The 15,082-nt window shown below is 31.4% G+C and overlaps 1 protein-coding gene across 3 annotated transcripts in view; it reads left to right on the plus strand.

The window, feature by feature from the left end:
* The window catches only part of alpha-Man-Ia (alpha-Mannosidase class I a), a 221,709-nt gene extending 206,964 nt beyond the window's left edge, over positions 1–14,745 (plus strand). For all 3 annotated transcript variants that reach the window (XM_070109523.1, XM_070109522.1, XM_036362280.2), the window contains exons 2-6: positions 6,808–7,420; positions 7,486–7,710; positions 9,582–9,720; positions 9,785–10,046; positions 10,110–14,745. In XM_070109523.1, coding sequence (XP_069965624.1) covers positions 6,808–7,420; positions 7,486–7,710; positions 9,582–9,720; positions 9,785–10,046; positions 10,110–10,262 — 1,392 coding nt within the window. In that variant the 3' untranslated portion in view covers positions 10,263–14,745. The remainder of the gene's footprint in view (positions 1–6,807; positions 7,421–7,485; positions 7,711–9,581; positions 9,721–9,784; positions 10,047–10,109) is intronic.
* The last annotated feature ends 337 nt before the right edge of the window (positions 14,746–15,082 follow it).

A 15,082-nucleotide genomic window follows, 5' to 3' on the forward strand; every position in this document is an offset into this window, starting at 1 on the left:
CGAACATTTTGTTTGCTATCAGTTTTCACTGTCATTGATGACAGCTTTTACCGTTTGAATGGATGGCCAGTCTGTCGGTAGGCACACGTCGGATTTGCGCGCATTTGCTTGAAGGCTTAAATAGAAAAGGTTAAGTGTTGTCAGCGTTTTCGCATTATTCTGAAGTAAAGTATTTGCTAGAGTGCAAATGTGGAAAACTATGAAACGATAAAAACCTTCAGTGAAACTTTGCCAAACAGTTTAGCTTGGGAAATGTGAGATGTTAATAACTTTATATTGAGACTAATTTGTGCCGAGAGTGTTTTGGGAAATTTGAAATCTGCAGCATAGAATAGACAGCTTTCTTTAGATTTTGCTTTGGAACGGGTTCGGCTGATCTGATATTTAATAACTCTGCCCTATAGTTATATTATCGTATAAATATCCAAAGTCGCAGAGTTTCCAGAACTGAATGTCCCAACAAAAATCGTGCTGTACAAGTTGGGTTCACAGTGTAACGAAACGAAACCATTTTCAGGTATTTAGAGTCAAACATAACGAGCCCACAACCATAGGTTTTCACAGAATCTTTAGTTTGAGAAAAAAAAAATTTGTCCAAAGGTGATGGTGTTGTTTTTGTTTCAAACAGTCACTGCTTTTGACATGACAAGGCATGGATCCGACAAAAAATTTAAATGTTCCCCGAAGTCGGTTCCCTGAATAAGAAATGGGCATCATTCATATGCACATCGAGTTAACCTAATGGAACGTATTGTTTCATCGCGAAGAGATTTGTGTTGAGAATTACACTAAATTGGGGTTTCCAAAACATTTCTAAGTCAATAAAATTTTTTCAAAGTTTATATACCGACATAAAAGATGGCGCACCCTGTGAAATGCAGCAAACAAATCCAATAACGCTGTTAGCTTTACTGCAAAACATAAAAAGATCTAAAAGATAAACTATTATCGATTAAAAAAATAATCGATAGTATTTTTCAGTTTATCGAGAAATATGTTTACGATATGCTATATACCAATTTTTTCGATAAACTAAAAATACTATCGATTGGTAATTAACGATATTTGAAGGTATGTATAATCGATAATACTTAATCGAAAAATATGTATACACTATCCTATACACAAATTTTTTCTGATAAACTAATCGATAGCATTATTATTATTTTAAAAATTCGATAATTATTTATCGATTAACAATCTTGTTGCCAATGGAAAGAGTTAAAAAAAATGTAAGAGATTGAAGAGATTATTTGTTTCCGATTAGCCTATTCAGCTATACTTGTGGATGCAACACCGTCATCAATAATCATATTTTCGATGCGCTATGCATTTTGCAATTTAACAGTTATGCATCCAAGCGACGAACCAACCGATATAGAGCAGCAACTCAGCCAATCAACAAGAGGGTTCAGCCATTCAGCAGCGTTTCATTTCCAATAAGTCTTTGAATTCGACAGTCCGACAACTTTCCTCATTTTTGAGTTCGAATGCAATTTTTTCAATCCATTCTTTTTTTTTTTGCAACAGTTTATTACAATTTAAACGTTCGTTCGGCGTGGTGACGCTTTGTTCGATTGTTATTGTTTTCACTTTTCCTGCACTGCCACTAACCGATTTTCAATTATTTTCCCATGGTCCAGCTTTATTGCCAGCAGTGAGTTGAGGGAGGCAGGCAGCCGCGCGGGTAAGCAGTGGTTGTCAGGCATTGAACGACATTGATGACGGCAAAAAGGCAGTTCGATTAGTCGAAATCATTTCAGCGGCAACGCGAGGGAGCGGAGGGTGTGTAAGGGGTGCATAACAAAAGTGTTGACTTTTCAAGCTGGAATGAGCGAGCACCGAACGCCGTAAAAATGCTGTCAAGCGAAATGAAAAATAAAATGAAATAGCGAAAACAAAGAAAATCCCGTAAATTGATTGTGATATGAACGGGAGCGCGTCATCCCACTGCTTTCATGAATACTTTGACGCAGAAAAAAAACCAAACGCCGCTTGGCGCTTACGATTATTTTGCATTGTAAAAGGGATTCGAGGCAGCCATTTATTGTTCTTTTTGTATTTTTAGATATTTCGGCGTGATAGCGTTGCATTCTCCGCCGGCATTGTTTGGCCTTTACATTGTTTGTATGTATGTATGTATATACAGCGTTGTTTAGGTTTATCTCTGCTTTATTGTTATTGTTTTGTTTAATTTGTAGCGTGCTTTTTCGTAACCAAAATTTGCGCTCAACAAAAACGAAGCTTTGCAACAATTTGTAAAACGCAATGTTTTCATGCCCAATGGACCGTGCCGACGACAAAAGGTGCGTGTTGTGATTGCGTTTAAACAAATTTACACTTTATTATATGAACTTAAATGTCGTTAAAAATTACGAAAACTGAGTTTAATGAAAAATAGTTGCGATTCAAAAAAATGTCAAAAATATAAAAAAAAAATGGAAAGAAAGAAAATTAAAAGCGATAACTAAATTATTTATTGCATCGGTTTACGTTGAGCTACTGATATATGTAAATCTGTAAACTCAATAACGAGTGCTATACGATGAGTTCAATAAGCGCCAGCTCATATAAATCTTAAAAAGTGGAGGAATAAAGTAAAAAGTGGTCAGATAAATCCACGTAAATTTCTAAAAATACCATCCAGTAGTTAAGGGTATGCCCGGCTAAAATGAAAATCAAAACTGTGTTTGTTGTTTGAATGTTATTCACTCTAATTTTTCAAAGCCTATATATGGTGCTCGCTTTATAGCCAACTATTGAGATTGTCTTAATTTTATAGAAGAGGAAAAAGTTTCATCACAAAAGGTTTTGGTAGAGATGTTGCATAGTTTAAAAAAGAGACCAGCAACAGCTCTAGACCAGAGTTCAAAAAATTACTTCAAACTTTACGCTTTCCAGATCTACATTTACACTTATTTGAAAGAAATAACATCCCAGAAAGTTCATCTTACCCGAGCTAAACAAACCAATTTGGATAAAAGTTTGCTTAAAATTTTGTTTTTCCAAATGAATTTTTTTGGACGGAAGTGTTGGGCAGTGTACTATGTAATATCACAAACACAATTATTTGAATGGAATAAAGCATTCAGTAAAGCACATGGAGTCATCGAAAACATGTGCCAAGCGAGTCATCTATCCACCTCTGTTAATAACGACGACTCCGAAAAAGTTATAGAAATATTGCTTGAAAACTGTCGTGTTGGCATCAGATAGATAGCACACTCAACAGGATCGAGTAAACACATTTTGCTTATTGATTTGGGAGTGAAGTGTGTCAATTCTAGACTCGTGCTAAAACAGCTGAATTTTTTTGCAAAAAACGACGTCGAAAAGAGGTCCCAAAAAAGAAGCTTGGCAAAGTAGCTAAGAAGCCTACGGCCCATTCATCAAATGCAACATTGCTGGTAGGTTTATAAATATGACGTCGAAACTGTCAAAACTGCGCTTCAAATATAAGCCGAAATCGAAAAAACCAAAAATGGCTGAAGCACTGAATCGAGCTCATTATGGTATTTGATTTAAACGTTGGATGCTATTATTGGCCCAGAAGTCTATTTTAGAGGCGATAATAAAGCTTTGTATTAAAACACGTTTAAATGTAGTTTTTTGGTTAGCCTGGATAAAATTTGATCAAAAGGTAGAATGTACATTGGTCCAAACTTCGCTTACACTCAAATTTCGAAGAGCAATTAACTATTGAAATTTTATATAGATAGGATGAAGTTTTATTGCTAATTATTTCAATTCGCAGTACGAGATCTCCGCCGGGGTACAACTTACATATTTTACATTATTAAAGACAATAATAAATAAAACAAAAACTATAATTATATTAAAACTCGTAAAGAAGTATCATTAAAGGGTCTTGACAGTCGAGAGCACACCGCAGGAATTCTAGCCAGCTCCTTCTTGTCAGCAAGTTAATCTCTCTCTAGTTAGTAGCAGAATAATATCAGCTTTACTTTCTTAACTAAGCCACTTTGACGAAACTAAGATCAAAAACGTGCTCGAAACCCTCTTAACAGATTAGTGATAGGCTCAATACACTTCACACATGCAACAAAACAAACCAACTTCAGAAATGTAATACTTCGATAGTATTTGGGTTGCATTATAATCGATATATTAGAAATTTTTTTCCAACAATAAAAATAAAAAACTCAGTTGAAAATCTAGATTGACATGCTTAAAAGAGAGAACCAAAAAAATGATAGAAAACACACAATTAAGGCTGTTGTTATAAGCAAGGCTTAAATCAAATTTAATCCGCATATTTCACAGATACATCATAATTTCTTTGGCCGACTGTGTCTCTGAGCGCAGTTCAAGTTCATACAATATTTGCAATTTATTTGATTTGTTGCCATTGCAGGCACCGCTGTGCCAACACTCCAACGGTCCATAACCTTCCAAGTTTTCATATGCATACGGCACACACATTCTAACATATGAGTGTGTGCATGCGCATTAAATATGTTTGTAAATTGTCAGTTTGTGAACTTAATTGAAATTTATAAGCAATTCTCCAGACGCTTACACGCTCACATGTTATGGGGTGTGTAGCCAATGCAATACAATGCCTTAACCTTTATTGTTGTTGCTTTTGTTGGCGTTATTGTGACGCATCATTTGGCATTAATTGCTATTAGTCCGGTGCATAGAAATATTGCTACGGCTGATGGAAATAAACATATAGGATGCTTTGTAATCGCTACTGTGTAATCAGATACTCTTGCGTCACGCAAAAGCGAACCCATGCAATTACACACACACACACACACACACACTTATTTACAAAAATTCTCATATGCATTTCTATGCACGCTACTGTGTTTTGTTCGCCATGCATGCCGCACGGCCTCGGTGATTGAAAAATTAGCTAGAAGATTTATGCATGCACACACACCTATTTGCACTCACTTATGTGTTGTTGTTGTTGTAAATCTTTGTTGTTGCACTTCTTATTCATGCTGCAATTAAAATTTTGCAATTTTATTGAGCAATGAAAATAATTAGGTTCATTGGTAAACAAGATCTAGCACTTAACTTTAGAGGCCACTTGATAGCTGTACGTGGCGTATACGCAATATTTTTCAGTTAATTAATTTTTGTTGCTTATTTATTAGGTTTGTTTCTATTGAATGTAGTAATACTTTTTTTGCACGCTTTTTGTCCTTTACTTCGTTTTCTTTAATTCCACGAAAAGCTTGTTTTGGTCTCCTTGATTGACGGTTCAATTTGCCTATAGTTGCGCTCTCTGCTGTCAACAAATGTAATTCCCTTTTTCTTGGAATTAATTTGTAATTTTCTCTGCAAATATTTTCCATAGATTCGTTAACTTAAAAATATTTACCATGAATTTGGTTTTTTATATTGTTTTTACAAAAATAAACAACATCTTTTGTTGTTTCTTGAATGCTTCACTTGTGCCCGAATAGGAAAAAGAGCAAAATCGGTTGCTGATTTCAAACAAGTTTTTGCATGGGAAACCGCGCAGTGAAATCAAGGAGCGCGCTTGGACGTGATGCACATTAACACTTCTTACTTGATGTCGACTTTCAAAATTTTTTGAGAGTGTACCACAACTGGCTACAACAATGCGTAATGGGACAAAAGTATAGAATCTCAAATTAGAAGTCCAACAGTTCAAGGTGTTCGATATAGCTGAGACAGTAAGATACTCAAAAGAACGCGTGAAGCATATTCTTTATGAAATATTTGTTATGAGAGAGTTGGTGGTGACATAGTTGCCGCATATTCCCCACCACGGACACCAAGCGCAACTGTGAGACCATTTAGCACTATGGCTTGACGCTAATCAAGCGTAATCTGAGAAATTTACTGCGTCGTTTTGTGATCGTCGATGAAACATACCTCCGCTGGTACGTACCAGCAGAGACCAAGAAATAGCCCAACCAGCGAGTCGTCTCCGACGAAGACGAAAACTGTCCTATTGGTTGGAAAAGGGGTGACCACAGTTTACTGAGATTCCGAAAGTGTGATCTACAACGACAACCTAGAGAAGGACAAAAAGGGCACAGGTGATAATTATTAGACCTATTCGATGCAAATTGGCCCCATTTGGCGAAGCAAAAGTGCACCACCATTACAATGCACCCATTCCGGTCGAATTACGTAGCCTAATGTTACTGCTCCATCGACCGAATTCTCCAGATTTGACAAAAAATTCAGAAGTCGAATGATGTGGTTATCTCTTCCCACTTTTGAGAGCTCCAAAAAACGGAGCATTACTGGGTCAATTATTAAGCTATAGAAGACTATTGTGTACTTATCGGACTGTCCCCGTTTTTAGCATGAGCATTGAAGCATTTTAGAAACTATCTTATTTTGGTTTTGAAAACTTAAAATCCTTAATTTTATAATAATGAGGCTTGATTGAATTTACTATTTACATATTTTTTTAGTAAATTTTGTTGTAAAGGCGATACACGTACTTAGAATGTGCGACTATCACTCTTTGGAACGTGGAATAAGGTTACTAATCGTATTGAGATCAAAAATTATATATGAAATGTCTTCTTGAAAAGAAATGTCATTTTATACTTGTGGAGGCTAGGCTCTCTTAAGCGGACCATCCTTTATGAGCTTACAACGCGCTTTGCAACGTATCGACGTCAGATTTAAGGCTATAACCATTAAAATCTTTTTTTTTGTTTTTGTATTCATATACTGTATTAACATCTGACTCTCGAAAACATCCGCAGCGAGAATTCTCTCATTTTCTACTTAAAATTCTACCTTTTTCAAAATTTTTTCTACTAAAAATATATTTCTCTTTTCCAGATGATGCAACATGCCTGGGACAACTACAAGCTCTACGCTTGGGGCAAGAACGAATTACGACCGCTCAGTCAACGTCCACATTCGGGCAGTATTTTTGGCATCTACGATCTGGGCGCCACCATAGTCGATGGTCTGGATACACTTTATCTAATGGGTTTGGAGAAGGAGTACCAAGAGGGACGCGATTGGATTGAACGAAAGTTTTCGCTGGACAACGTTAGCGCCGACTTGTCTGTATTCGAAACGAATATACGCTTTGTGGGTGGCTTGTTGACACTCTACGCTTTTACCGGTGATATTTTATATAAGGAGAAAGCACAAAACATCGCTGACAAGCTGTTGCCCGCCTTTCAGACGCCCACCGGTATACCATATGCGTTGGTAAACACACGCACCGGTGCGAGTAGAAATTACGGCTGGGCTTCAGGTGGCAGCTCGATTTTATCCGAAGCTGGTACATTGCATTGTGAATTCGTATATCTGAGTGATATAACGGGAAATCCCTTGTATAAAGAGCGTGTACAAACTATACGACAAGTTTTGAAGGAGATTGAAAAGCCGAAGGGTCTTTATCCGAATTTCATAAACCCCAAGACGGGCAAGTGGGGACAAAGTGAGTGTGATTCGTGGTTAGATGAGAGATTCTTGAAATCAATTAAATTTTTTTTTTCACTTTAGTGCACATGTCGCTGGGCGCTTTGGGCGACAGTTTCTATGAGTACCTGCTAAAGGCTTGGCTACAGTCAGGTCAAGTAGACGAGGAGGCACGGGAAATGTTCGACGAAGCTATGGTGGCGATTAATGAGCACATGATACGCACAAGTTCGGGTGGTTTAACTTATGTCTCAGATTTGAAGTTCGATCATTTGGAACATAAAATGGATCACTTGGCTTGCTTTGCGGGTGAGTACAAATTATTGTGGGCTTTTTTGCTTTATGTTTTCAGATTTAGTATACTATTATCTGAAATTATTTCTTTATTATTTATATGAATACTAGATTAATCCGAGAGCAGTAAAATTGAGAAAATATAATAAACTAAAAATAATAAATTTGAGAAATTTTCCGAAGCGTCTGATTCTTTCCCATTCACCCAAACTACATTTAGGAAAAACTGAAAAACCAAACATAAAAATATCAATAGGGATTTTTTATTTCTGATTTTTAGGTTATATCAAATAAAAATTTAAATTATTATAATATTTAAAGATTGGGTGATTGGAATTGGAAATTTAATCCAAAAATATTACAACCTAAATACCCTTTAAATACAGTCAAGGTAATCAAAGTTAATGTCAGATATTTTATTTTCGATTACCAACGATCAAAGGTAGCTCATAATAGGTGAATATAATAATGGATAATTTAATTATCAAAATTATTTCTCGATAAATTCCTCAAAAAACTCAAAATGGTGAGAACCCATTACTGGGTTAAAATAGTTAGAAAAAATATACCTTGGTAATTTTAGATGAGCATCTGATGATAACTAACTTTAATCGAAAATCAAAAATTAACTTAAAACCCCTATGTTGGGACGTGGCAAAAGAACTGAGGTTGAGCAAGAAATGTATTCATTACCCCGAAAATAATTATTATTTTGTAATTGTTGTAGTAAAAAATTATATATATAGTATCTGGAAGCATGCGGCTGCAATGAGTGTACTTCGCTCCCTCGACAGTCTAAGTAACCGAAACGGACCCGGATTTTTAACCGGCCAAGGACTGTCAGCTCGCCACCATTTCTCGAAATTACTTCAGGAATGTTTTCTGCCGCTACTACAACAACAGGGTACTTCGCAGTACATAAATCCGGTTCGCTGTCGGTTTTTTAGACCCGTTTCTTTCAAGATCCAAATGGGTACAGATTTTTAAGCGACAAAGCATTGTGATCTCAATAGCACTCCTTGGAGTATATTTAGATAATTTTTTGTGCCAGGTTACTACAACAACAATAATAATACAATCGAAATAATGGTTTTTTATTGTGAAAAAAAGTATAACCATATAGAATATAGAAATTGAAAGGAATTTTTTTTAGTTATAAAATAAGAAAAAATAAAATTTAAATTTAATTTAAAAAAAAATATTTTCAAAAAATTTTTGATACAAATAATTTAAAACAATTCATTAAGAAAAATGTGTTTAAAAATTTAATTTCAAACTTCTAAATTTAAGTTGATGTGTAAAAAAAAACTATAATTTGATTGTTTAAAAAATTTCTCAAAAAAATGTATTTAAAAAAAAAAAAACATTGAAAAAATTAAATAAGAAATTGATTGAAAAAGCATTTTAATTTAATTAAAAAAAAAGTATAATTAAAAAAAATTAATTTAATTTAGTACTAATTTTTTGTCAACTTTTTGGTTAGTATATGCATGTTTCTTTTTTCACTTCATATACATAGTATATGAACATTAGGGTGGAGCGAAATTTTTATTTTTTATTTTTTTGTAATAATCTGTAGATTATAAAAAAAATAAAATTTTTGGACAAAAAAATATTTTTTTTAACATCTAGTAAAAAAAATTTTTGGACAAGAAAAAATTATTTTGGGTTTAAACTCGTTACATTTATATAAAAATTACCGAATGTGACGGTTTTTGACTCAAAATGTATTGTAACGCTTAAGGAAAGCATTTTTTTTCGCTCCACCCTAATGAACATATAAATTAACTTTAAGCGACATTTATATTAATTCTTCTAAGAATTATTAAAATAGTTTTATATTTATGTGCTTCAAGCAATATAATTAAAATTTTTCTCACATGCAGGTGGTCTCTATGCCTTAGCTGCCAGCACGCGACAAAACCAATATGCCAATAAATTTATGGAAATTGGTAAGGGTCTGACAAATACCTGCCATGAGAGCTACACAAGAACGCCAACCAAATTGGGACCTGAAGCTTTTCGGTAAGTGCATAATACTCTAAATGGTGACCAAACTAACGTCTGCTAAATCTTTTTTCTACTACAGCTTCAGCGATGCCGCCGAAGCGCGTGCCTTGAAATCACAAGAGAAATACTATATACTGCGACCAGAAACGATTGAGAGTTACTTTGTGTTATGGCGTCTGACGCACGACCAAAAATACCGCGACTGGGGTTGGGAGGCTGTGCAAGCGCTCGAGACCTACTGCCGTACAATGCACGGTTACAGTGGTATTAAGAATGTCTATCAGGAGAATCCGCAGAAGGACGACGTGCAGCAGAGCTTCTTCTTAGCGGAAACACTTAAGGTTGGCTGACTTTTATTAAATACTAATTAGATTTTAATTTATTGAATTTTTTTTGTATTTTAGTACTTGTATCTGCTCTTCTCCGATGACTCGCTGCTACCACTGGACGAGTGGATATTCAACACGGAGGCGCATCCATTGCCCATACGTGGCGCGAATGCATTCTACCGCGCGGCACCACCTGCCCAGACGCAAGCAGCAGATGAGAACCGTTAAAACTTGACTCGAAAATATTGAAAATTTCACTGACTATATGTTGAGTCTGCCGAGTGTCTTTGACAAAATTGCAGTTATTTGTAATTAGTGTTTTTATAATTACCAATTTTTTTCGTTTGACAAATAGTTACTTTTATTATGCTTTTTAGACACACATTGAAATGTAATTTAGCATAATTATTAATAATAATTATTATTTATAAAGAAGTTGGAATTTCAACGTATAAAGATTTCTCAGCGATTGTTCTAATGAGTTTTTTTTTTATTTTGTTTTTATATTTTTGTTTTTTCGTAAAAATAGTATGCTTGTACATATGTACATATATTGTACTTGTAAACTGACATTTGCTAATTTTCTCCGCTTAATTTTGTACAGTTATATTATATAAGTTATATGTAATAGTTATTATTGTAGCACTTAATTATATAACAAATTTTTATTACACAAGAAATTTTCTAAATTCAAAATTGCATTTCTTACACACTGACGAGAAAAGACTTCACCTAAATAAAACAAAACTTTAGTTAATAACACATGCATGTATGTATAATTATTTTCATCAATTCAGACATTTTTTTCTTTACACACTTATATATTTAAACTGTGAAAATGCCAATATAGAAACTATTGTACGAAATGAAGATAGCCAGAAACTCCTGTATTTACTTATGAAGCTTTGTAACAGTAATTGTAAACGCATGCAGAAGCGGTGTAGTTATATACAAAATAAACTTGAACTAATATTTAATACAAAATGAGTTAAAAACAAAAACGGCAACAATACTTTTTTTTGTTGCATAGAATAATATTTGGAAACTGATACAATCACGATATTTTTGGCTTTCTGTTTTTATTTGCAGTTCTCCAAAAGCTTGAAAAACTATTTTCTTGTCGGCAAAAACGTGTTTTCTAATATTAATTACTATATATTTCAATTTTTCTTACGTAAAATGACTTTTTAAACAGATGTTCCAAATTATCACTTTATTTTGTGATACTTTGTCCATTTTGGAAAAAGTTTTAGTTTTATACTAATACAAATTAAACACAATAAATTTTTCTTAAAAAGTTTTTCAAAAGGCTTTATTTTTTCTTATTTTTTGAAAAAAAAAGCTGATAAAAAAATTTCATAAAATATTTTTCAAAGGCTAGATTATCGATTATTTTTAAATTTTCTTATTTTAAAAATATACAAATTTTTTTTGGACTAATTTATATAATTTCTTACTGCAGTAACATATTAAATTTATTTTAGTTGTTGAAAAATGCATACACAGATTTTCTTCAAATAAATAAAAATATTTTTAAGCAATTTTTAATATAAAAATTTTTGCAACATGAGAAATAAAATTTCCTAGATAACTAACTTGTGGTTATTTATTGCCGAGTCTCATATCACATAATACTCAAATTTTGGAAAAAATTTATTTACAAATTTTAAGTAAATTAAACATTTTACAGTGGGATATTGTCGGTCAAAATATATAAACAAAATGTTTTTAATTTTTTTAACTAATTTCAACACCATTTATTTAAATTCTTTGTGTTTTTAAAAAACAAAATTTTTAGAAAAATTATTTCAAATGTGTTTAGCCTTTTTAACTAATTTCAAAATCCATAATTTATTTTAATTTCAAACCTTTAATGTTAAAAAAAATAAAATTTTTCGAAATTATATATAAAAAAAATGTTTTTAACTAATTGCAAAATATTTAATATATTTTAATTTAAATTTTTTGGTTTTGGAAAACAATATTTTTTGATGATTTGGACAGTGGTATTGCAATAATATACGCAATTATTTTGAACAAGTTTAAAAATACATATTTTATCTGCTTTAAGCATGCATAGTGTCGAATTCGAGTTGAAAAAATATACACTGCACATTTTTCTAATAACACTAGAATAAATATTCTCTATGTAAAATGTTCAGAATATTATATCTCGCAGCCATTTTCAAAATTAATTCTGTATTTTTTTAACTTTCACTTTCCCAATAACTATAATTATTGCAAAACAATAACCATAAGAAAGATATATGAAGCACGTACTTAAAATATTCTTACTGTTTTTAAATTAAAGAAATGGTTTTTATTTCGAAGGCATTTTTTATTTTCCTCTAAAAATTTTCTTGAGAGAATGTTGACAGGTTTGCAAAATTATGGAAATAATATAACAAACGGATAATTTAATATAATATTGGTAAAAAAGACAAAGAGTTTTGAAAAACATCATATTTTTGCATTAGCTCAGATCAAATTTTTCGGTAAAACAATTTTGTTTTTAAACAATAGGAATAACATTAACATAGCCAAACATTTTTTTTAATGGAATGAAATTTTTTTCTTAACGCTATATCAAAAAAAATTTTTTTTTTCAAAATTTGTTTATATATTTTGTGAAAAAAATTTTGTTGTAATTTTGTTAAAAAAATTTGTTTTGCCTATTTTTAATTAAAAGATTTAAATCTTTGAATTTTTTTTATAATTTTCAATTTAAATTTTGTTTTTATACTGAAATAATTTGAAGAATTATTATGAAATTTTTTTTTTACCGAAATAAGTTTTTGTTGTCACATTAAAATATATTTTCTCAGTACATACTACCCACTCGCACTCTTATTAGTATTCTTTCTTTTGCACTTTACTTTAACACTGCATTACAAAACGAAATTATATAAAACATAATTAAAGAATGCCAACAAATGAAGAAAGAAAGCGAATTTTCAAGCATAGTAAAAAAAAAAAAATTTTTTAATTCAACGGCACTTCTCCAACAACACAGAACGCATTTGTCTTTTGTATAATAGTGCTTAAAGAGTTACTTTTTGCAACTAACGGTATTAATACGAAATGTACAATGTCTTATATGAATGTATGTATTGTAGCATAACTTCTAACTTTGCTGTTTTTAGTTTAAAAACTAGTTACAAATTAGAACACAACAAACAAACAAAAAAATTAACATCTAAAAATTACAAAAAAGGTGTGTATAAAAATCGAAAACAGTAACAAATATGTAAATAAATAAATTTTAAAAACAATGCAATGATTTATAGAATACTAAAACTAGTAAATTACAATTAGATTTATAACAGTACATCTAGGTGACTAATTTAACTGTAATGCAATTTACTTTATCATGACAGAAAACAAGAGAAAATCAAGTTATATACAGTAAAATAATTAAAATTTTAATAAAATACTAAAAACTTAAATTTGACATACAATTAGCATATTAACTGTAAATTAACTGTGTATATGCAAAATTTGTAAATTGCATGAAAATTTGTCAGTAGAACAGAATCTCCAAAAATAGGCTAATTGAATAGAGTATTTAAAAAGTGAGGTGAGCGTGACAGAAAACTCTGAACTTCCCGACATTTTATGAGGGAAGTAGTAATATACAAAAGGAACTTTCGAAAGCAAAGCAATGCAAGAAAATCAAAGTAGGCGCTAAGCCTTAAACAAAAGAGCGTAAAAGAGACAGAAAGTGATAGAGTGCATTTGTGCAAAGTATTCTATGTAATACCAGCGGCGTGAACTAGACTTAGTCTAACATAGATTTATATATGCTCTAATATGTACTTGTATGTATGTATATTGTCTAAGTGAACACAATTAGTTTTCAATTTTCCAAATTCTAATCTAGAAAAAAACAAAACATGAAATAAACAAATTCTCTCTAAATGCAACTCTCTTAAAGCAAATTTAACTGCAAATTAACTATAAATCACTGAGTAGACACATTCTGATTTTCACATTTCAATATTCATTTAAATTAAATTAATTTTTGATTTCAACTCTAATGAAAGGAAATAATTTAACCACATGCATACACAACCATGACATGCATTCGGCGAATGTATGTAAATCATAAATTGTATATATATTATATACATACATACATACAAATAACTGTAATTGCATTTGTAATGGGTATGTAAACAACAAAAATATCCGCAAAAACATGAATATACATGCTCGAATCTGTGGGCATATAACACCTACAAACATACATACTCTCTAACCTACACACACACACACACAACGCTACTCTCAATGTTCGTATATTTAATTAAATATAACGATGATAGACACATTAAGTTAACTAGATTTTTTAGCATAATAAATAAATTATTGTGACGTTGTGTATAATGAATGTCATGTTTTTGCATTAATTTAAAATAAATTCAAATATTTAACGATATTAAATCAATTATATTGTAATAAAAATGTATGGTAAACGTAGAATTATTGTAATGATTGCAGATATTTGAAATAATTAATTAAAACAAATGATAATTAATAATATGTAATAGTTTATATAGTACTTGTAGTTTTGTTTAAATAAATTATAATTAATTAATTAAATTAAATAATTCGTCACATTTGAATATACATATATATATATATATAAATAAATATATATTTACAGATAAAGTACATGAATGAGAAATTGTAATAAAATGGAAAAATCAAACGCGTATGTTGTTTTCTTTATACGAAGTAAGCAGCTTAATATCTTACGATGAAAAGTTCGCTGCTTAAGTCTTTACTTTTAGTGTCGTGGAAAATCGTAGCATACTGTTAGGCAGTGGAAGAAAAAAACAATATGGATTATAATTGGACCACATTACTGTAAGAAAAGTGAATATTTTACTAATTAAGAGCAAATAATTAAACCAATAAAACAAAACTAAAATTTTGTTAAATTATTTATAAATTAAGTAATATAAAATAATTTAAATGAGGGCAAAAAACTAATTTTTTTGCTGTGGGAAAATAATTTAGAAAACGGCTTCGTTTAGATGCTTTTA

Source organism: Bactrocera oleae, chromosome 5 (genome assembly GCF_042242935.1).
Source record: "Bactrocera oleae isolate idBacOlea1 chromosome 5, idBacOlea1, whole genome shotgun sequence".
NCBI lineage: Eukaryota > Metazoa > Arthropoda > Insecta > Diptera > Tephritidae > Bactrocera > Bactrocera oleae.